Source organism: Schistocerca serialis, chromosome 10 (genome assembly GCF_023864345.2).
Source record: "Schistocerca serialis cubense isolate TAMUIC-IGC-003099 chromosome 10, iqSchSeri2.2, whole genome shotgun sequence".
NCBI lineage: Eukaryota > Metazoa > Arthropoda > Insecta > Orthoptera > Acrididae > Schistocerca > Schistocerca serialis.
Genome location: NC_064647.1, coordinates 232002555 through 232027573, shown reverse-complemented (window position 1 = coordinate 232027573; position 25019 = coordinate 232002555). Strand labels below are relative to the sequence as shown.

The following is a 25019-nucleotide window of genomic DNA, read 5'->3' as shown; positions in this document are numbered from 1 at the left end:
AAGGTATAACAGCAGTGTATAAGATGTGCTTACAGACTACTATCTGACGTCCTCCAACAAAATATGTGACAATAGAATATACAGCACCACTCGTGAGAAGGTGTTACACACCATAAGGGGAGTACCTACGCCAACTGAAATACTGTATCAAGTCTTATTACGGCACATATTACATTGTTCACGACATATTCACTACATCGCAAAGTCATCATTTCTGAGGCCGCTTTGCCGATATTGTTTCATCCTGTTAGATCTGTATTGGCTTCGCGCTCACGACCTGTGTGCGTTTTATGTCAGTGAACTAAGTTCAGTTATTATAATTACATCGTAGCAAGGCAGTGGAGAGAGCCACCTAGTCCTGCGAAAACAAAAAATCACGTTGGTTACAAATGCCATTTTGTGGCAGATAGGCTGGATGGCGTTCATCTTCAGGACGCATTCAAAAATTTAATACTCAGCTTCACGAAAATTGGATGTTTAATATGTTCTGACTGAGTATGGTTTCTGTACCCAGTGGTAGATATTTTTATTCCTAAAACGCTTCGCGTGTTATTGAATAAAATTCCAGGCTAGAGCGCTTACATTTACTATCTTTGATCATTAAGACTCTCGCTAATCCTAATCTATGTTTGATGTAGAACCAGCCAAAGTTGTAAGATTCAATTTTTTTTATTTAATTGATGACTCGTTTCGGGTTACCTGAACCCAGTTTTAAATCATCCTGTGGGATGCAAAGTTAAAATTACAATTTATCCAATAAACTGCTCGAAATCACAGTGCATATTACAGGATACAGCGCGTATCGTACGAGGATATATGAATCAGTCAGGCAAAACAGTATTTTCCGTAACAGCATACAAGCCATGTTAATACTGTACATAAACGAACATCAAAGTCAAGTTTTTCTATGAACATTGGCAGGACGAACGTACAACAGATAGACCACTTCCACCTTACCGACCTCAGGTACAAGGCGCCCTATCAGGTTGCACGAAATTTCTCTTTTTACAATTTCCAATGAAAGACAAAAAAATTGGTACAATAAAAGTACAAGTCAGCTACCACATTTCAATTTTTTTTAAATCTTCCAGAAACAGCAGGTCGTTTAAAAGCTCTTCAAAATTTTCGAATCAGTAGGACATTTAAATGCAATGAACAGTAAACAGCAGCGTCACATTCAGCGTATACGAACAAAAATCGTATGCTATAGCGACATGAAGCAACGTCTGTTGTGAATCATAACACATCATCAGAATAATAAAAATTGTAGTGTAACCCTGAAAACACATCACCACCTTTCGAGTTACTTCATAATCATGAAACACTGAACCAGAAGCAAACCTAACAGAATATATATCTATAAAGGCCATTTTAATGAAACTTCATAGCTAAAACAGAAATTAAAATGCTAAGTTGTCTCTTCCAATCTATAAAATCGTAGGGCCCTTAATTGCATGTGACAACATGAGGTATCTACTTAATCCCCCTCTAAAGTAGGGATTTCAGGTACGTAAAATATATGAAAGGTTAAAGCCAAATAGACAAGCAATGGAAAAACAAGGGGAGGCATGGTGGAGGAAAGTAGTCAACAATTAAATCAATGAAGTGAATCTTGGAACTACATCAAACTGGTTAACAAAAGTTGCTATCTCGTTATCAACCCAGCATTCTAGAAATCCTTAATTTATGTGATTTTATTTTAGTAGTGTCCTTATGGGACTAATTGTGATGTTTTATCCTGGCAGGCTTCATTGTTGGTTGTGATTCGTCTCTCGGCTGAGAGAGATAGCTAGCGAATCATCGACGGCTCAAATCCCGGTGGGCGCTTCGAGCGCACAGTACTCGCGACCTGTTTGCCACAACAAACTGGTTAGAGTCGCCAGCGCACGCAGACACCGCCCCTCCGTCCGGCAGCTAGAGCTGGGAAGCGCTTCGGCTGTGCTGTCTGCGCGCGCGCGCGTGTGTGTGTGTGTCGAGGCGGACACGGACTAGGTGGATGTCGGCGTCGGCGGCCGACTGCGTGTGTCGCAAAGTGCGTGTGTCTGTGGCGGCGCCGTGTGCGTGATGCGTGTGACAGGGACAGGTGCGCGACGCAGCTGCGTGGGTGCGTGACAGCGGCGGGCCCAGCCAGCAGGGGACGAGAGACGCAAGACACGGGGAGCAGCGGCAGTAGTAGACGGCCGCCATGAGGCTCATCAAGAAGTACTGGTGAGTAACCTGCCTAGCACAGCCTCTGAAAGCACTCGGCCAAGTGTCGCCGCTCTGGCAAAACAGCCCTACAACTCGTAATTTTGTCAAAAGTCAGATTCGATCTTACTCGTAATATTGGAAATGTGACGGCGACTGCATACATTACTTTCAACTTCAATAAACCAAAACACTATATACTTCGCTGTAGTGAACAGACGTGTAAAAGGTTAAGGGCCCTACACACCAACCGACCGACCGACTGTCTGACAGACAAACTGCACGAGTTAGGCGATATGGCCAACCGACCGACCAACTTCTCTCGTCGGGCTGTCTGTTGAGTAGGACCACTCGATTCCCCCCCCCCCCTCCCCCTCCCTTTTAGTCGCTTACAAGGGAACCTCCCCATCGCACCCCCCTCAGAATTAGTTATAAGTTAGCACAGTGGATAGGCCTTGAAAAACTGAACACAGATCAATCGAGAAAACAGGAAGAAGTTGTGTGGAACTATGAAACAAATAAGCAAAATATACAAACTGAGTACTACATGCGGAAGACAGGCAACATCAAGGACAGCGTAAGCTCAGGAGCGCCGTGGTCCCGTGGTCAGCGTAAGCAGCTGCGGAACGAGAGGTCCTTGGTTCAAGCATTCGCTCGCGTGAAAAGTATACGGAAATACGGAAGCGTCCGATCCCGCCCGTCTGCTTTGACCCATGACGTCACAAATATGGCTGAAACGACCATAAACCACGATTCCAATATGGCGCATATAAAGTTGGTACGTACACATTATGAGGACGAAAATATATCGAGAAACAAACACACACACTTTCTACAAAACGTATAATGACACTAACGCGACAAGCGCGGGAAATGGAGTGTTTCTGGGTGAGGGCAAACCAAATATAAACAAATTTCGACCACAACCCGCATACAAAACCACAGAAAACGACGAAAAAAACCGGCATCACAAAACTCCCCAAATACCACTAAACACAATATCATCTGGAATCGGACACTTCCCTTGACCTATATAGCTCAACAGCAGCTCTCGATCTCATAAATTAGGGTCAAACACTTCCCTTGGTCTATATAGCTCAAAAACATCTCCCGATACCAATATCAACATACACAGCCACACATTGGGATCGAACACTTCCCTTGGCCTGCGCACTGTTAATTTGATCCGTCATATCCATTCCTGAACAAAAACAACAACCGATTAATTTTACTAAAATTACCACACGATGTACAGCGAACAACACTAAATTAACCTTCACACAAAATCGTTAACTCACTGAAACGAATTCCACTACAAAACAGACCCGACACTCAAACAGAGCCCATTACACCACACAAACGAAAACCCTGAACATACCACCAGAGAACACAACAAACCACAACACGACAACATCTACAAACACGCCACACACACAAACCAAACTCCGCGCCGTCATGACGTCACACACGACAACACCCTTACGTCACGGGTCAAAGCTGACTGGGCGCTGATGACCCCGCTGTTTAGCGCCCATAAACCTCAAACACACACACACACACACAGCCGACGCGAGGGATCGGACGCTTCTGTCGACCCAAATAATACTTTCTTTATTTTCGCAAAGTTATTATCTGTCCGTTCGTTCATTGCCGTCTCTGTTCACTGTAATAAGTTTAGCGTCTGTGTTTTGCGACCGCACCGCAAAACCGTGCGATTAGTAGACGAAAGGACTTGCCTCTCCAATGGGAACCAAAAACATTTGATCGCAAATACGTCAACCGATTCCTCCACAGGAAAACACGTCTGATACATTCTATACGACACTGGTGACGGCATGTGCGTCACATGACAGGAATATGTTGTCGACCCACCTAACTTGTACACTTGGCGAATGGGTAAAAAGATTCTTCTACCTTGCCCAATTTAGGTTTTCTTGTGGATGTGAAAATTACTCCAAAAAAGTGATGAAAACATAAGAGTTTGTCACATAAACTGCAACAAATGAAAGCAACAGTTACACAGTCGCCAGAGTTTTCCCTGTGCTCTGTCAAAACATACGTTTTTAATGTTTTCAAATTTTTCCGTGTGTAGACCGTCAAATCCTGCATATGTCCAAGCAAATCTGAACATGTCCTGGAATTTTGGAGATCGAAGTTGATTATGTGTGAGTGCCTGAACTTTGATAATTGACACACGATCACGTAAACAATACTGCTCTGTGTACCTGTGCAGCTTCGCAAAATCATAGAATCTTTCCACAAAGTATTTCACTTGCCGAAAACCAAACACATCTAAAGGTTGCACAAGAGGTGTACAACCTGGAGGTATGGTAATCACATCTACTCCCACACTAAAATTGTACAATGCCTGATCCTTCTGTCCTGTATAGCTGTCAAGGAGTGAGGCAAAATCTTTGTCCGTGTAAGGAGCAATCACACGTCCATTAAAGTCTTTCACTAGTCTTTCCTCCACTTTTCCTGACGCACTGCGATTCACAATGACATTCGGTGTTTGCGCAAGTACCCTATTCACCTGTTGCTGAACTTGCGGTCCAAATACACAAAAAATTAAACTTTTCACTCGAGGGAAGACTTGAACCGAGGACCTCCCGTTCCGCAGCTGCTCACGCTAACCACGGCGCTTCTGAGCTCACACGATCCATGATGTTGCCTGTCTTGCACATGCACTACTCAGTTTGTATATTTTGCTTATTTTTTTCATAGTTCCACACAACTTCTTCCTGTTTTCTCGATTGATCTGTGTTCAGTTTTTCAAGGCCTATCCACTGTGCCTGCTTATAACTAAATCTGAGAGGGGTGCGATGGGAAGGTACCCTTGTTAGTAGTATGGCGTGTTACGCTCTCCACTTGCTTTGAATGACGTTAGTGGTCGCGCACTTAATCTGGCGCTGACTGCCTAAGTAAAGATAGCGTGGCGGCCCTTTGTTATTTACGAACAACAATTCTGATTAAGCTCCACCTGCTTCACAGCATACTATATGCACCAGCGTTCGATTAGGGAAACCTGGCCTGCTATACCGCCTCACGTTTCCCTCAAGGGCAAGCATAGAATGGAACCAAAACCTTCCAACATCTGAGCGGCAACACCCGTCAATCTGCGCAGTCTAATGTAAGAAGCACCTGTCCCATTAGCACCAAGCAGACGCAGAGTTCAATCTTGCGTAATTACAGTGATTCTACAAATAATTGCTTAACAAATATTACCGCATGTTATGCAACAAAAATGACAGGAAACTACGCAGGTACTATATGTAACAGTTAATTAAGTAATAAGCCGTAAGCTCACTGCACTCCTGTTTCCACTCTTATGTGATATACTGACCATTAGTTATTTGATTAAAGAGACGCTACATTCTAATTAACATGTATTTGATATGGGTTATTGCCATCACAAAACAATGAGGAAGAAAAATATGCCGTTAAAGTGTTATTACACAGCCTACAAGATATATGTTCCCCCAATCACATTTTTTGTCTTAAAAACACTACTGTTTATACAAGCTACAATCCAGGAAACGTTTGTTAATGATAGTCGACAGATTTTTCAGAACTGGAGCTGAATTATCCTACTAGGTCCACTAGATATTTACTGGCAATTGTGATGAAATATTTTGAGCAGTTCGTACGTAATAAGTGACAAGCAATCGGAAAATTCAAGTTTTCGACTGTAAGAAGGTTGTTTTAAGAGTCAATCACAATTCCCCGTCATTTACTTTGCGGTAAACTTCCTTGTTTTCTGCTGTTGACTCTACTACAGTAATGAATGTTCACGTTTTCGATACAGTAGTTGTTTGCCACTCCACATCTAGCCATAGATATTTTAAATACAGCTGGAAACGTATATTTAAAGTCAGATAGTTTTTCTCTGTTTTGATTGAACAGGACCGCAACCAATTTAAGTTGCGGAATCCTGCGAAACGCGTGAGTTCGTACTGCAGTGCTGTGTAGGTAAAAAAGGTACCCATTCATAATCGTCAGATGACTGACGGAATCTGCGAAACTTAGTTATTATGTATTACTTGTAGGCGCTTTTCTGTCGCTTATGTGCACTGTTTTTTGAGTTGTGGAGTTGTAACGTTTGTCTTCAGTAGGTGTGATGTTTATGACTAACAAAGAACAGTTATATCAAGTGGTTTGCTGACTGCGTACCTCATTGTGTGTCCCTGTATGTTTATTTACCTGACCCTTTTTTAAACAATCCGTCTACTAGCAAGAAAGCAATACCAGTAAACCTAAACCAATTAAAACCTGTGCTCGATAACGTCAAAGTAGAGGTAAGTACATTCAGATCTTACTGCGACCCTGTAAATCTGAATAAGCACAAAAGTGTCCCTGTGCGAAAATCCATAAAATGTGTGAAATAAATATCTTACCTCTTATTCGTGTCGCCTTGGATGTTAGCGTTGTTCTGTTCTCAGCACTACTAAACTAACTACTGTTGCAAAAGCCAGAATACAAGATGTTTGACTAAGTCAGATTTAGAATTTGTTTAAATTAAACGACTTTAATTTGGGAGGCGGAACATGACTGAGGAGAATCGCTGTAATACCTTACTTGAAAATCGTACTGTATTGTGAAACTGACTTGGAGTTTTTAAGCCATATCATAAAAATAAGATTTATGCAAACAAATGATCTTTACAAATAAATACAATAAAAAACGTGGGGTTGCATACAAAGGTGGTCTCATTCGTTCTATAGCAATAGCGCATAAACACATGAATATTGATTATCTTATTGTAGATCGATGTAACAATATGTAGATTCTTCAACAAAATTTCATAATAATATTTACAGCATTTTCTTAATTAATTTTCTTCAAGGAATCCCACAAACGCGTGAGTCCGTATTGCTGCAGCGTTGCGTAGGTAAAAAGGTAGCCATTCATAATCGTCAGATAACTGATGAAGTTTGCGAAACTTAAGTAATAATTATTTACTAGTTACAGGCGCTTTTGACTTTTTTGGGGGGGGGGGGGTGGAGTAAGAACGATGGAAACATCTGACGTGCGCCGTACGGAATATTCGTATTTACCTGAAGTATTTGTCTTCTAGGCGCTCAGTCCGGAACCGCGCTACTGCTACGGTCGCAGGTTCGAATCCTGCCTCGGGCATGGATGTGTGTGATGTCCTTAGGTTAGTTAGGTTTAAGTAGTTCTAAGTTCTACGGGACTGATGACCACAGATGTTAAGTCCCATAGTGCTCAGAGCCATTTGAACCATTTATCTTCAGACCAACGACAGAATAACCAGTGAGAAGCTGACAAGAAGCTGCTCAGTATACATCGTGATTCCGTGATGATGTCGCAGACTTCCAAGGATGATGGAGAAGGCTAAGTGGATCAATTTGACGTAAGGGAACCGAAAATTATCAGCGAAAATCGTTCTGATACCTCTGATAACTGGACCTCTTCTAATGAACTTCTTTGCTTTCCGTATTTTGGGAGGAGGTAGTATGGACCAAACAAGAGAAACTGTGTCGTAAACATGGGCTCTAAACTACGTTCCTTAAGAACTACGAGCACTTGTTCAATGGAAGAGATGTGTTTCACAGTAGTGATGATGAACAAGAGCTCGTAGTTCTTAAGGTAGGCACTTTAGAGCCCAGTATCAGTGGCCGTTTTGTCTTGTTATGGTCCATAGTACCAGCTCTCTAAGCAAAGATCGAGAAGCAGAAGAGGGCCACTGTCAGTGGTATGAGAAAGATTTTCGTTTATAACTTTCGATTCGGTAGTTTCCGAACCAGAGGTCCCATATCGCAAATTCATACAATTATTTTTCTCCATCATTCCCAAAAATTTGTACCACCATCACGTAATCATGCTGTAGGTATAAATCTGCGTTCATTGTCATAAACTAGGTGACATCCACAGTGGCTGTAGTGGAAAGAGGGGGGGGGGGGGGGTAGTGTGCGTGGGCGTGAGCAATGGTGTAGTAGGCCGTAACAATTTTTTATAGCCTCCGAAACGGGATGATAGTTTGCTGCGAAAGAAATTAAATTGTCGGCAGAAAGATGCAAGTATAGAGCGTTTTGATGCGATTAACTGGTATATAACTGGTCTGTGTTTTGTTTGGCATGCGAAGGTGTTGATACTGTTCGTCCACTATTGTGCGGTTCTTTCACAGGCAGAAATTACTCGTGGGGCTGAACGACAATCGACGTAATGGTAGTTCGGAATTATGTACTGTATAAGCACTGTAAGGCCAGTCTCGACAAATTCTAGAACCATCTGCCCATCTGTGCCGTCGCATTACAACTCGATAATTCTTATCAGATTATTATGGCAGCCGGGAGGCACCGTTCGAGTGAAAACGTCAGGGGCTAAATCAGCAGACGCTGCATAGAACATCAGCACCACGTCGATCTTGCTAAACCAGCTGTTATTTCGGGTTCTCTCTGTCTTAAAGCGTACTACAAGTTGAAATGCTCTTCTTCGTAGACGCTTTTATTGACGAAACATCAGAAGTGGTAATATCGTAATCACTACAAGTAGATGACTTTTCTCGCTCTTTCAGTGTTCACAGACTGAATGACACTACATGACCGTCTTTCTTAAGCATGACTTATTCAAGACATTACTGTCAGCGTTCCGTGTTCCTTGTTCCACTTTCTGGTGACAAATGCTTCTCCTCTCACGTTGTTGTTGTTGTTGTGGTCTTCAATCCTTATACGGGTTTGATGCAGCTCTCCATGCTACTCTATCCTGTGCAAGCTTTTTCATCTCCCAGTACCTACTGCAACCTACATGCTTCTGAATCTGCTTAGTGTATTCATCTCTTGGTCTCCCTCAACGATTTTTACCCTCCACGCTGCCCTCCAATACTAAATTGGTGATCCCTTGATGCCTCAGAACACGTCCTACGAACCGATCCCTTCTTCTGGTCAAGTTGTGCCACAAACTTCTCTTCTACCCAATCCTATTCAATACTTCCTCATTAGTTATGTGATCTACCCATCTAATCTTCAGCATTCTTCTGTAGCACCACATTTCGAAAGCTTCTATTCTCTTCTTGTCCAAACTATTTATCGTCCATGTTTCACTTCCATACATGGCTACACTCCATACAAATACTTTCAGAAATGACTTCCTGACACTTAAATCTATACTCGATGTTAACAAATTTCTCTTCTTCAGAAACGCTTTCCTTGCCATTGCCAGTCTACATTTTATATCCTCTCTACTTCGACCATCATCAGTTATTTTGCTCCCCAAATAGCAAAACTCCTTTACTACTTTAAGTGTCTCATTTCCTAATCTAATTCCCTCAGCATCACCCGACTTAATTCGACTACATTCCATTATCCTCATTTGGCTTTTGTTCATGTTCATCTTATATCCTCCTTTCAAGACGGTATCCATTCCGTTCAACTGCTCTTCCAAGTCCTTTGCTGTCTCTGACAGAATTACATCGGCGAACCTCAAAGTTTTTATTTCTTCTCCATGAATTTTAATACCTACTCCGAATTTTTCTTTTGTTTCCTTTACTGCTTGCTCAATATACAGATTGAATAACATCGGGGAGGGGCTACAACCCTGTCTTACTCCCTTCCCATCAACTGCTTCCCTTTCATGTCCCTCGACTCTTATAACTGCCATCTGGTTTCTGTACAAATTGTAAATAGCCTTTCGCTCCCTGTATTTTAGCCCTGCCAACTTCAGAATTTGAAAGAGAGTATTCCAGTCAACATTGTCAAAAGCTTTCTCTAAGTCTACAAATGCTAGAAACGTAGGTTTGCCTTTCCTTAATCTTTCTTCTAAGATAAGTCGTAAGGTCAGTATTGCCTCACGTGTTCCAGTATTTCTACGGAATCCAAACTGATCTTCCCCGAGGTCGGCTTCTACTAGTTTTTCCATTCGTCTGAAAGAATTCGTGTTAGTATTTTGCAGCTGTGGCTTATTAAACTGACTGTTCGGTAATTTTCACATCTGTCAACACCTGCTTTCTTTGGGATTGGAATTATTATATTCTTCTTGAAGTCTGAGGGTATTTCGCCTGTTTCATACACCTTGCTCACCAGATGGTAGAGTTTTGTCAGGACTGGCTCTCCCACGGCCGTCAGTAGTTGCAATGGAATGTTGTGTACTCCGGGGGCCTTGTTTCGACTCAGGTCTTTCAGTGCTCTGTCAAACTCTTCACGCAGTATCGTATCTCCCATTTCATCTTCATCTACATCCTCTTCCATTTCCATAATATTGTCCTCAAGTACACGTTAGCTGATTTAATTTTCTCCACTCGCTTTGGGGACACGGCGTCTGGTTTCCGTGCACGGTGGACTACTTGTTTTGGAACTTAATGTTATTCACAGCTTACGAAGAGTCTCTGCGGATCTTCACGTTTTGCAATCAATGCTGCGTTGTCAAATTTTCACTTGTACTTTTCTGTTTTGAGGACAGCGCTAATGACAGAATTCTTAAGGAAAATATTTTCATAGTGTACGAGACCAATAGACGTGTCGCCTACTCATAATGTTTACAATATAACCACTGGAATGGTCCAAATATGTGACTCGAGTATTTTGAATGAGATTTTGAGTATTCAGGGCGCTTAAGGTAGAAAAAAAATAATTCTTACAGTTATTGATTTAGTGTATTTAATTTGTAGTGTCAGTGCATGTAAGTATTACGACTACGCCCCCTAAAGCTAGTTAAAGAAATGGCTATAAAACTCAGTGATGTATACTGTTGATATTCCGATCCTCAGCGGCCTCGACCTTGAGTAATCACTTCCGAGGCTGCTCAGGGCTGGTATTCTCCCTGCTGATAATGTAACTGACCTTGGCAACAACGGAGAATGAGTGCGGCAACTCTGTGACCGACGAGTTACTTCCTGGATAGCACAGAATTATCCTGCTAAATTCGCTTGGCTTTACATGTCATTACCATTGAATAATTTTCACTTAAGGTGAGGCGTGATGTTATCAATTTACGGTTACGAGTCCAGGAAAGTCGTTCCACGTGGACATTGCAGCTAATTCCGTCTTTCACGTTGCTATTTATCTGTCCTACTCACCACTGCGGGAAGATGTGAGAGGCTAATACTCCAGCCTTTCGCTACCTCTGGATTAATGTAGTCACGTATCAAACTAAGACTGTATTGGATTATGGTTTTAGTCCTGCTGAAGCCAATATTTTTAGCTGTTCTGTCACAGAGCTACAAGCAACCACATTGAAAGCCAATAAGGACATCTTAAGAAAACTTCTCCATCGAATATCATCTCTATACTTCCAGTATCTCTTCGTGTAAGGGCGAGAAACTTATGATATTGCACAACTGACAATGTCTCTTTCCGCTTCTACTGGCATAACTTTCGGTTTTGGTGAATACACAGTTTTATTTATGAAATTCCACATTCCCATAGTACCTGAGTATGACATAGGACAGCAAGTAAACATAGACCGTTTAGAAGCTGAAAGTGAATATCATCTAATTCATGCTGATATAGGCACACTCGTGTTACAGATACATATTCTTTTATTATAATAGACTTTCGTCATAAGGTTATATTGGTAAGTTGTATCTCATTCACGTTTGTGGTTCAAATGGCTCTGAGCACTATGGGACTTAACTTCTGAGGTCATCAGTCCGTAGACTTAGAACTACTTAAACTAACTAACCTAAGGACATCATACACATCCATGCCCGAGGCAGGATTCGAACCTGCGGCCGTAACAGTCGCGCGGTTCCGGACTGAAGCGCCTAGAACCGCTCGGCCGGCTCTTAATTCCCTCTGCATCACCTGATTTAATTCGACTACATTCCATTATCCTCGTTTTGCTTTTTTTGGTGTTCATCTTATATCTTCCTTTCAAAATACTGTGCATTCCGTTCAACTGCTCTTCCAGGTGCTTTGCTGTCTCTGACAGAATTACAATGTCGTCGGCAAATCTCAAAGCTTTAATTTCTCCTCCATGGATTTTAATTCCTACTTCAAATTTTTCTTTTGTTTCCTTTATTGCTTGCTCAGTATACAGATTGAATAAAGTAACGATTGCTTGTAAGTCGCAGAATATCGGAACAAATCGAGTGTGGTATGACCACTAATTTGATCGATTTCTCTGCTTTAGAATGGTATACAACATGTCATACCATCTATTAAAAGAGATGGAGAAACACTAAGAAGAAACTGTAGCTGGTCGGCCGTCTCCCAGCGGGCAATGGAAATGAGAGTACGGCATCGTGGGCCGGGAGTCCCCCATTCAGGAAGGCAAGTACTTACTTACTGCGTTCGACGCCACATTGGACGACTTGCGCGTCGGAGATGGGGATGAAATGATGATGATGACAGCCGGCTGGAGTGGCCGAGCGGTTCTAGGCGCTACTGTGTGGAACCGCGCGACCGCAGCCGTTGCAGGTTCGAATCCGGCATGGATGTGTGTGATGTCCTTAGTTTAGTTAGGATTAAGCAGTTCTAGGGGACTGATGACCTCAGAAGTTAAGACCCGTAGTGTTCAGAGCCATTTGAACCATTTTGAACCTAAGCGGAGAAAATCTCCTGCCCCAGCCGGGAATCGAACCCGAGCCCCTTGGCGTGGCATTCCGCCGCGCTGACCATGCAGCTAATGGTGGCGGACTACCCGGCAATGAAAGAAAGGACTAGAAACCTGCGACCGACTGTGAGCTGGCTGTGTGACTTCATGGAAGGATGAAGCCAGCTGACCTGTAACCTTTCAGCTGTGAAGTCGACGCAGACAGCCCGCTAGCTGACCGTTCTTTCTAGCGTGGGCCTCTCTCAGCTGGCCCAGCACGTGCAGCAGAACAAGTGCGTGACGTGGGACTGGCTTTCGTGCCCGGACGCCGGCCTGTAGAGCCCTCCGCCTCAGTCTCAATCTGTCCCTCCCTGCGGGAATTATGCAGGACCAGAGCTCGCCGTATCGACGGCTTTCCCGCGCTGGTGACGTAAGCAGGCCAGTCTGGGCCGCCCTACAATGAGGCGCCCACCCCGGCCACAATAACACACTTATCGACCACCCCCTCCCCACCTGACGCTGCTATTCTCGTTCTCCCCCCCCCCCCCCCCTCCACCAAACCCTCCCCTTAGTGCCGGCTCTCTTTTGTTAAGAGCCTATTTTCCCCTCTGGCCGCCTTATTCTGCAAAAGCCTCCGCGCAATCTTATTCCTGCGAGTATCCAACAACAAACGTGCCGTCTACACAGGAACGAAGCTTCGGATACAATGGACTTCGCAAATTAAGGAACGAGATGGGAGTGCCTAGCAAACCCAAAAAGATTTGTTCCGAGAGCGTACCATTCCGATACGCACAGCCACCACCATCACCGGCCGCACCATTACTGTTACCAGTCAACTGATGTGCAACGTTTCATCAACAATATACTGCTGACTTTTTTTAAATTTATCAATGCATAATTAGAGAAAGATATTTCCGTAAACGGATTTACGCAGCACAAAACTGTATGGAAGAAACGATTCGAACGCAAGCGACACACACACACACACACACACACACACACACACACACACACACACTCCCACTCGTGTGTGTGTGTGTGTGTGTGTGTGTGTGTGTGTGTGTGTGTTTGTTTGTTTGTTTGTTTTCAGTGCCTCCCTGTACCAAAAAAGGAAGACAACCAGGATTTGAGCTGATACGGAATTCCCAGATGGCAGCCAAACCTATACGCACGTGATGTATGACGGGCATTCAGTAAGTAATCCAACAGGCCTGCAGTATAATTTTTTTTTTTGGAAGGAGGTTGGTTTTGTTCAGGATCACTAACGTCGATTTGCAGTAGGGTTTTGGAACATATACTGTATTCGAACATTATGAAGTACCTCGAAGAAAACGATTTATTGACATATAGTCAGCAGGGATTCAGAAAATATCGTTCTTGTGAAAGACAACTAGCTCTTTATACTCATGAAGTAGTAAGCGCTATTGACGGAGGATGTCAATTTGGTTCCATATTTTTAGATTTCCAGAAGGCTTTAGACACCGTTCCTCACAGGGGTCTTCTAACCAAACTGCGTGCCTACACAGTATCGCCTCAGTTGTGCGACTGGATTCGTGATTTCCTGTCAGAAAGGTCACAGTTCGTAGTAATAGACGGAAAGTCATCGAGTAAAACAGAAGTAATATCCGGCGTCCCCCAAGGAAGTGTTATCGGCCGTCTGTTGTTGCTGATCTAAATTAACGACATAGGAGACAATCTGAGTAGCCCTCTTACATTATTCGCAGATGATGCTGTCATTTATCGTCTTGTAAAGTCATCAGATGATCAAAACGACTTGCAAAATGGTTTAGATAAGATATCTGTATGGTGCGAAAAGTGGAAATTGACCCTGAATAAGGAAAAGTGTGAAGTTATTCACATGAGTACTTAAAAAAATCAGCTAAATTTCGATTGCGCGATAGTTCACACAAATCTGAAGGCAGTAAATTCAACTAAATACTTAGGGATTACAATTACAAATAACCTAAGTTGGAACGATCACATAGATAATATTGTCGTAGAACAAACCAAAGACTGCGATTCATTGGCAGAACACTTAGAAGGTGCAACAGGTCTACCAAAGAGACTGCTTCCACCACGCTTGCCCGCCCTATTCTGGAGTACTGCTGTGCGGCGTGGGATCCGCATCAGGTGGGACTGACGGATGACATCGAAAAAGTAGAAACAAGGGCGGCTCGTTTTGTATTATCGCTTAATAGGGGAGATGGTGTCAAAGACATGATACGTGAATTGGAGTGGCAATCATTAAAACATAGGCGTTTTTCGTTGCGACGGGATCTTCTCTACAAATTTCAATCACCATTTTTCTCCTCCGATTGCGAAAACTTTGTGCTGGCAGCCACCTACATAGGGAGAAATGATAATCACGATAAAATAGAGAAATCAGGGCTCGCACAGAAAAAATTAAGTGCTAGTTTTTCCCGCGTGCCGTTCGAGAGTGGGACGGTAGAGATACAGCTTGAATGTGGTTCATTGAACCCTCTGCCAGGCACTTTATTGTGAGTAGCAGAGTAATCACGTAAATGTAGAATACACCATAATATTCTTCATTCTTTTGGCTACGAAGCCATATCTTTCAACATAACATCCATTCAGTTTGATGGCCTTACTCCACCTTACTACGGGGACCTGTACGCCTGCATAGTGCCACTCCATTGGCCGACGTCGGAGGCAACGTCTTGCTGCGTCAATAACATCCCCACAGCACCCACGCACTCCTTACTGCTGAGAGCATCCTTCATTCAGCTAAACACGTGGAATTCGGAAGAAGCGAGATCCGCTTTGCAGGGGGGATGAGGGAGAACACTCAGACGAAGTCAGGCCCTCTCGGGTGTGCCGACTTGTTGGGTTGGTTTGGGTTGGGTTGTGTTAGGGGAAGAGACCAAACAGCGAGGTCATCGGTCTCATCGGATACGGGGAAGGAAATCGGCCGCGCCCTTTCAAAGGAACCATCCCGGCATTTGCCCGGAGCGATTTAGGGAAATCGTGGAAAACCTAAATCAGGATGTCCGGACGCGGGATTGATCCGTCGTCCTCCCCAATGCGAGTCCAGTGTGCTAGACTTGTCTGAGGCCTTGCGTTATGATGGCGAAGCAAAAGTTCGTTTGGATTTTTGTGGCGACGAACACGCTGAAGTCGGTTCTTCATATACTCGAGGGTTCCGCATGACACTTGACAGTTGATCGTTGCACCATGAGGGAGACCTCCGAACAGAATATCACCTTCAGTGTCCAGGAAAACCGTCGCCATGACTTTACCGGTGGCAGGTGCGGCTTTGAACACTTTATTCTGAGGAGATGTGGTGTCACGCCACTCCTTGGACTGTCATTTTGTTTCCGGTTCAAAATGATGAACCCACGTCTCAACGCCTGTGAGGATGTTTGACAAAAAAAAAAAAAAATGCCATAGTCAGCGTCGTAACCCGGAAGCAGTTCCGTACAGATGATTCCTCACTACCCCTTATGGTCTGTTAGACTGAGGAACTCAGCGGCCAGACTCCTTTGAGTACCCCGACTGGTGGACGAATGTGTCAGCACTACCAATATACACGTCCGGCTGACGAGCGAGGTGTTAAGAGTGCGATCCGTCGATCACTTCCAATGAGAGTGTCCGCACGTTCCAGCATTGCAGGAATCACAGCTGTCTAGCGGCCGGTCGTTAGAAGCGAGACCGGGCAGGTTTGCATGACCTGCTGTCGGTGCCAGACATCTCGCTCAAGGACTCACCGAGCTTTTGTTCACCGCCAGTTATCCGTAGACATTCCGCAAGCGGGTGTGAATACCATCAATGCTATAGCTTCCCGCCAAAAGAAACTCGGTGACAGCTCAAATGGTTGAAATGGCTCTGAGCAGTAAGGGACTTAACACCTGAGGTCATCAGTCCCCTAGAACTTAGAACTACTTAAACCTAACTAAGCTAAAGATATCACACACATCCATGCCGGAGGCAGGATTCGAACCTGCGCCCGTAGCGGTCGCGCGGTTCCAGACTGAAACGCCTAGAACCGCTCGGCCACAGCGGACAGCTGCCTGCTTGGAACGCACCTCAGTTACAGACGCCATTTTGAAGGCTGCGTATTGCACCGTCACGTACGGGAACTGAGATGCTGTGCCCCACCGCTCGTGCGCCGACTGTAACACCACATTGAAGCTCGCTTGAATCTTGATAAACTGCCATCGTAGCAGCAGTAACCGATCTAATAACTGTGCCAGACACTTGTCTTATGTAGGCTATGCTGACCGCAGCGCAATATTCTGCCTGTTTACGTATCTCTGTATTTGAATACGCATGCCTATATCAGTTTCTTTGGCGGCTCAGTATATGACAAAAAGGAAAAATGTGTAGTAGATATAGATTCTAAAGTGCGTACCTTAAGAGTTATGAACGCTTTTTCAACAGAAAAGACGTTCCACAGTAGCAAAGATGAACTAGTGGTCGTAGCTCTTAATGTATGCATGTTTACTATTCTTCTTTTTTTTACGAGATATCGTTTCCCTAAGTTTTGAATCACCCTGTACATTAGAAACAGTGGAAAGCTAGGAGAGCTACACGTTCGTGTAAGTTGCTCGAATAAAAGTGTAATAATCAATACTCGTATATGCCACTTCACTCCTGAACTTCCTGTGATTAACGCAGCTGATAAAAAAGCTAATATTTCGAGCGGCGAGGTAGTGTTTCGGTACCCTGCAGTTGGGCACATTTAAGACTAACCAGCAGACACAAAAGCACGTGCTACCAAGCCGTTGCAGCGAGGTACCTTTCCCGCAAAATACTTTTTTTTAGCGTCACAGCAGAGTAACTGAAGTAGTAGAACGCTCAGAAAGGGAGCGCTACTTTGCGGATAGCTATTGCGGTCACACTTCGTGGAAGAGATGCAAACTCGGCAGCGTGCGTCATGGCAGGCGTGCCGTAAAGCGCAGCCGGCGATAAGATAAGGGCAATTACTGCCGAGGCTCGGCCGGCGGGCGAAGACAGCCGCCGGCGCGTGGCGCTGCTCTGGCCGGAGGAGGCCAGGTGTGCGAGGCACCCTCTGCCACTCACCGGGCACCGACAGGCAGGCAGGCAGGCAGGCAGGCGCGCTTCCTGTAAGGACGCGCGGCGCAGGCGGGACCTGCTCGCGGTTAGAGTTAAAATTCTTATTTGGTGTTGTGGATGTGAATGTCGAAGAAATATAAACTAATCCAAATGATAGTAATGGAAACTGAAGAAATGAATTAGAATTTGTGCCACCGTTGGGATTTGAACCCAAGTCCCCTTTGCTTACGAAGCAGGAATGCTGACCATTACACCAGAGCAGCACTATGTACTACCCAGGCCCAATGCCCTCCCTCGCACGAACTTCATATCTTCTGCTTACCCCGTAAATCGTCACTATTATTATAACATCTAATCCAGAATATCTAGGCATAACGTTGCGACGAGGACATAACGATGCCCGTAGGGAAGGCGAATCGTCAACTTCGGGTTTATTGCGAAATTTACAGGAAGGTGTAGCTCATCTGTGAAGGAGACCATCTGCAGAACAGTTGAAAAACCCATTCTCGAGTACTCCTCCAGTTATCTGGATGCACATTAGGTCCGATCAAAGGGAGACAGCGGAACAAATCGAATGCCTGCTGCTATATTTTTTTCTTTTTTACCTTTAGGGTTCGAGAATGTAAAATGGTGCCAGATGTTCGAGACAGAGAAAATTGGGGTGAGCTATAGGTAGAGACTGATAATATACAATATATGTAAAAGCCAAGAGGGAATAATAATAAAGCCAGCCATTGTGGCCGAGCGGTTCTAGGCGCTGCTGCCACGGTCGCAGGTTCGAATCCTGCCTCGGGCGTGGATGTCTGTGATGTCCTTAGGTTAGTTAGGCTTAAGTAGTTCTAAGTCTAGGGGACCGATGACCGCCGATGTTAAGTCCTATAGTGCTTAGGGCCATTTTGGAATAATAAATGTGGACGATCAAGAACGAAGTGTTCGGATTAAAAAGTGTAACAAAGGGATGTAGCCTTTCCCCCCTACTGTTCAATCTATACCTCGAAGAATCAATGACGGACATAAAAGAGAAGTTCAGGTAGGGGGATCAAAATTCAAGGCGAAAGGACATCAATGACACGGTTTGGTGATGACATTGCTGTCCTGTGTGAAAGTGAAGAAGAATTACAGCATATGTTGAACGGAAGCAACAATCTAATGGGTACAGAATATGAACTCAGAGTGAACCGAAGAAAGACGAAAGTAATGGGAAGAGTCAGTAATGATAACAGTGAGAAACTTAACATCATAATTGTTGCTGACGAAGTAGATGAAGTTAAGGAATTCTGCTACCTAGGCAGTAAAATAACCAATGACGGACGTAGCAAGCGGGAACATCAAAAGCAGACTAGCACTGACAGAAAGGGCAATCCTCGCCCAGACAAGAATTATCAAACATTGTCCTTAATTTGAGGAAGAAATTTCTGAGAATGTACGTTTGGAGCACAGCATTATATGGTAGTGAAACATGGATTGTGGGAAAAACGGAAGAGAATCGATTTGAGATGTGGTGCTACAGACGAATGTTGAAAATTAGGACTGATAAGGAATGGGGAGATTCTGCGCAGAATCGGAGAGGAAAGGAATATGTGGAAAGCACTGAGAAGGAGAAGACACAGGATGATAGAACATCTATTAAGACATCAGGGAATGACTTCACTGGTACTAGAGGGAGCTGTAGAGGGCAAAAACTGTAGAGGAAGACAGAGACTGGAATACATCCAGCAGATAATTGAGGACGTAGGTTGCAAGTGCTACTCTGAGATGAGGAGATTGACGCAGGATAGGAATTCGTGGCGGGCCGCATCAAACCAGTCAGAATACTGATGACTCAAAGAAAAAGGGGTTGGATGAACACGTGATGTTATAGAAATGCTGCATCATTTCAAATGGATCTTCCTGGAGGGAAAATGTCCGCGAGATACCATTGACGTAGTTTAAGACAAGCGGTATGTGGGACAAAATGCAAAACGATTCTAGTGCCACTAAGACATATCTCTAGTAAGAGCCGTAAAGACGACAGAAATCACTGCTCATGCGAAACCATGTAGTTTCTCCCTCGCCCTGTTTGCGAGTGAACAGCAAAAGAAATGACTAGCAATGGTAGAGGGTATCCCCCACCATGCACCGATTGGTGACTTGCTGCTTGTATGTACCCAGATGTACACCAATGGTTGTTGTATCCAATTATGAGCTACAAACGTCCCCCGAAGCACCCATGCAGGTCTACGGGATACCCCGATACACCGTTTCTCACAAATGTCATCTACAGGAGCGTGCTGAAAAGTAACGCGTCCGAATTTTTATGTTTAAACTCTTAAAACTTTTTAAACAAAAACATTTCTAACAGTCTACATCTTTGTTCTTCATGTCTACATACTGATTCCTCAATTTACTCACCGTGCCAACGAACACAGTTCTCCAAACGAGGGACCAGTTTGTTGATACCGTCACTGTAAAATGTTTAACTTTTTTGACAGAGCCATGACATCAGCTCTGCTTGCATCGTTTCATCACTATAAAGCGAAGTCCTCGAAGGTTTTGGAAGCAAATAATAATCGGATGGGGCCAAGTCGTGAGTATGCGGAAGACGATCGATGACAGTGAACCAGAGGCGTCAGATTGTTGCAGATGTCGCAGCACTGGCAAGTGGTGTGGCATTGTTAGGGTGAAGGAGAGGGTCCGAAGTCGTCGGATTCGAAGGAAACAGCACGCTATTTCTCACGCACAGACACACCTGTAGTTACAGGGTCACAGTTATTCAACTACATGAAATACAATCGTCATAACTTCTGAACGGTTTGCGTTAGGACATTCAAACTGCATGCTTGGCCGCGGGGCATGATAGGAATTTGTATGGTATGGTTTGGTTTAGAGACGAATCCCACTTTCATTTGGATGGGTTCGTCAATAATCAAAAGTGACGCATTTGGGGGACTGAGAATCCGATCGAGAACATCCTCAACAGGTGACTGTGTAGTGTGGAATGTCCAGTCACCGAATAATCGGTGCGATATTCCTTGATGGTACAGTGACTACCGAACGGTACGTGAGAGTTTTGGAAGGTGATTTCATCCCCGTTATCGAAAGTGACGCTGATTTCCCCAAGATGTGGTTCATGCAAGACGGAGCTCGACCCCATCGAAGCAAAAAATGGTTCAAATGGCTCTGAGCAGTATGGGACTTAACTGCTGTGGTCATCAGTCCCCTAGAACTTAGAACTACTTAAACCTAACTAACCTAAGGAGATCACACACATCCATGCCCGAGGCAGTATTCGAACCTGCGACCGTAGCAATAGCGCGGTTCCGGACTGAAGCGCCTAGAACCGCTCGGCCACAACTGCCGGCCCATCGAAGCAGGAGAGTGTTTGATGTCCTGGAGGAGCCCTTTGGGAATCCCTGTGTGCTACTGGGGTCCCAGAGGCGACTAGTTCTCCGGATCTAAACAAGAGCGACTCCTTTCTGCGGAGCTACGTTAAAAACGAGGTGTACAGCAGTAACTCCAAAACGATTGCTGAGCTTGAAAACAGCCATTCAGGAGGTCATCGACAGCATCAATGTTTAGACGCTCCAGCGGGTCATGCAGAATATCGCTCTTCGTCTGCACCATCGCCAATGATGGCAGGCACATCGGTCATAACCTAAACCCGATTATCTGTAGTAAAGTTTACATGTTGAATAAAGTGTGCGCACGCCATAGATTGGAGCTAATTTACGGTTTTTTCGTATAGTTCAGTAATTGTCACCCTGCGGGCTACATGTTACGCGGTACAATGCGGAGCCCTATTTATTAATATGTAGAAATGAAGAATAAAGATGTTGAATATTAGTAACGCTTGTTTTATTTAACATAAATTCAGGGTAATTACTTCTCAGCATACCTTCGTAATCAGTTTGCATGCATGTGGAGTATCATCTGAGGTGTGCGACTGGATTAGTGATTTCCTGTCGCAAAATTCCCTGTTCGTGCTAACTGACCGGAACTCGTTTAGTGAAACAGAAGTGATATGCTGGCCATTCCCCGAGGAAGTGTTACAGATCCTCTGCTACTATTAGCCGGCCGGGGTGACCGAGCGGTTGTAGGCGCTACAGTCTGGAACTGCGCAACCGCTACGGTCGCAGGTTCGAATCCTGCCTCGGGCTTGGATGTGTGTGATGTCCTTAGGTTAGTTAGGTTTAAGTAGTTCTAAGTTCTAGGGGACTGATGACCTCAGAAGTTAAGTCCTCAGAGCCATCTGGTATTATTAATTACATAAACTGTTAATGAGAAAATCTCAGCGGCCGTCTTAGGTTGTTTGCAGATGATGCTGTCGTTTACCGTCTACTAAACAGCTGAGAAGATCAGAGCAAATGGCGAAATGATTCAAACAAGATCTTTGGAAGAAATTTTCACCTGCTAGGGGAAGAGAAATGGTGGCGTATAATTCCCGACAGCCACACTTAGCGGAAATTCTACCATTAGATTGTAAGCTTTTCTGGGATCTATCATGGCGTAAGGACGTGCGAAACTCTTGATGCTGATCAGTCGTCCGGATGGGGAGTTGACCTCCGCGCCTCGAACCGGCTGCCTCTGAATCGAGCGCCAAGGCATGAACCTCGATTACAGAGGCAGGTGCTTCCCTAGAAACTTTGTCCATCTTTCCTGCTTTTTATAGCTGGCAGAGGGGTTACATAAGGAAACGCAATTGTTTCCTTGTCCGTGAACCACTCCCACGTACGCCTGTATTTATGGATGCTACGGAACTTGCCGCAAAGACGCGGGCTTTTCCAGAGGGGGCGGGTTTACAGGAAAGGCCCCGCTAAACTGGAGGGTACTTACTCTCGTCTTGCGTAACTGGGCTGCTCTCTCCCCCTGATCGAGGACTCCTGGGCAGAAATGGCGCGCGATGCGTCTCGTAACTCAGCCGAAGCGAGCCCCATAAATCTCGCCGTCCTTCCAGAGTAATTTTTCCCCCCTCACTGTATCCCCGATGGATATACGCGTGGCTCTCGTGACTAAAGACTGAAACTGTATTTTTTTTTTTTTTGTGGAAACAGACTTTTTTTTTCAGGAAGTAAGTACTGTTTCCAGGTATGTCGTTTTATTCACACGCATCTTGAAAACAACAGATGCTGATGACGCGGTTGATTTCGATTTCGTACGAGAGACTCTCAATAAGTAATTTTTTCTGAAAGCAGATGGGCTTTATTCAGGATCCTAATGTACCACATTATTCGTCACTTTTTTGGCTACAAAAACCATATTTTTCAACGTAATCTCCGTTCAGTGCGACGACCTTTTAAGCCATCCAAAAAAAAAACTCCATCACCATTCCTTCCCTACTCTTACACAGTATATAAATACACAGCAACATAATTAAATAGAATTAAACACATACAATAATCTAATAATATTAAAAAAGATTGTAGGTCATCATAGGTGAAAGACAAACATGGCAAGGATATGTTGGCAACACTACAAAACACAAATCACAACATATATTTAGAAGTATAAAAACAAGTAGAAAACAGTGCGTGCGAAAAAGTGTGCTGTGAAAAACATAAGAAATGCACAGAGCTGCGGAATAACGAAAAATCAGACCACAGCTATCAGTGTATAAAGTAGAAAAACATCAACGATGTGCTAGCAGATGGAGATGGCATTTCCCGATGTAAGCGTGTAGTTAAACGAAAATCACTGTAAGTACAAACCAACATATTGTTAACGAACTGGTTTTCGATCTTAGAGCGAATCAAAATGAAAATAACTTAATTACAGACCACTGATGATGCTTAACCTCAATAAAGCGAAACGCCTATGGTGAGAGTTATCACGCATTATTGTAGCTGCAAAAGAAAAATACCCTCAAGAATTGTAAAGCAACTACGGACTGTATGGCCACACGAATGAACACATTTTACTGAATTGTATATTACGTACATTGGAGGAGCAGTTTGGAGATGATGATTGTATCGGCATGTCAATCCACCCCGATATAACACACGTTTGTGTGACAGTGTTGTTTGGGCAGCAACATTCCTAAATTGGCCTGGCGCCGTGGACCACTTAGGGGTTGAGTTAGGACGTCAACTTCGCTGCGGACCCGAGCGTAGAAAACCACGATTTTCTGTGGTTTCGCGTTGTGAGGGAGAATGGGCCGCCATTAACTCCACACACACACACAGCTCAGTGAAAGTGTTGCCAGCAGAGTTCAAGCTGCCGTAAAGGCGAAGAGCGTTCACATTCTGTCATATTAATGTTCACTAATAAGTTACCGAATACTTTTTATGATGTAGGATACGGTCATATGGACTATACATGCGGGCACGTGATTGGTTTCATGAATATCCAAAAATTTTGAGAAAGTAATGTATTCAAGAGTAGCTTCACATATCTGTAAAAATGAAGTACTAACAAAATGTCAGTTTGGTTTCCAGAAAGGTTTTTCAACAGAAAATGCCATATATGCTTTCACCAGTCAAATTTTGAATGATCTGAATAACCGAACACCTCCCATTGGGATTTTTTGTGATCTCTCAAAGGTTTTTGATTGCGTAAATCATAAAATTCTGCTAGACAAGCTCAAATGTTGTGGCATGAGTGGGACAGTGCACAAATGGTTCAATTCGTACCTAACTTGGCGAGTGCAGAAAGTTGAAATAAGCAATTCTCATAATATGCAAAGGGCAGCACATTCCTCAAACTGGGGAACTATCAAGAATGGGGTTCCACAAGGGTCAGTCTTGGGTCCTTTGTTGTTCTAAATATATATTAATGACTTGCCATTCTGTATTCATGAAGAGGCAAACTTCTCTTTGCTGATGATACAAGTGTAGTAATCACACCTGACAAAAAAGAATTAACTGATGAAATTGTCAATAATGTCTTTCATAAAATTACTAAGTGGTTCCTTGTAAACGGACTCTCACTGAATTTTGATAAGACACGGTACATACAGTTCCGTACAGTAAATGGTATGACGCCATTAATAAATATAGACCTTAATCAGAAGCGTATAGCTAAGGTAGAATATTCCAAATTTTTAGGTGTGTCCATTGATGAGAGATTAAATTGGAAGAAACACATTGATGATCTGCTGAAACGTTTGAGTTCAGCTACTTATGCAATAAGGGTCATTGCAAATTTTGGTGATAAACATCTTAGTAAATTAGCTTACTACGCCTACTTTCACTCATTGCTTTCATATGGTATCGTATTTTGGGGTAATTCCTCACTGATGAACAAAGTATTTATTGCACAAAAGCGTGTAATCAGAATAATAGCTGGAGTCCACCCAAGATCATCCTGCAGACATTTATTTAAGGATCTAGGGATAT

At 43.8% G+C, this 25019-nt stretch overlaps 1 protein-coding gene across 2 annotated transcripts in view; it reads left to right on the top strand.

Moving 5' to 3' along the window:
• Positions 1 to 25019, top strand: part of LOC126424930 (protein PALS1) — a 795237-nt gene that overhangs the window by 270365 nt on the left and 499853 nt on the right. Inside the window, exon 2 of one of the 2 annotated variants that reach the window (XM_050087776.1) lies at positions 1746 to 2208. The exons of the other annotated variant lie outside the window; for it this stretch is intronic. Coding sequence (XP_049943733.1) covers positions 2186 to 2208 — 23 coding nt within the window. The 5' untranslated portion in view covers positions 1746 to 2185. The remainder of the gene's footprint in view (positions 1 to 1745; positions 2209 to 25019) is intronic. 2 annotated transcript variants of the gene reach the window in all.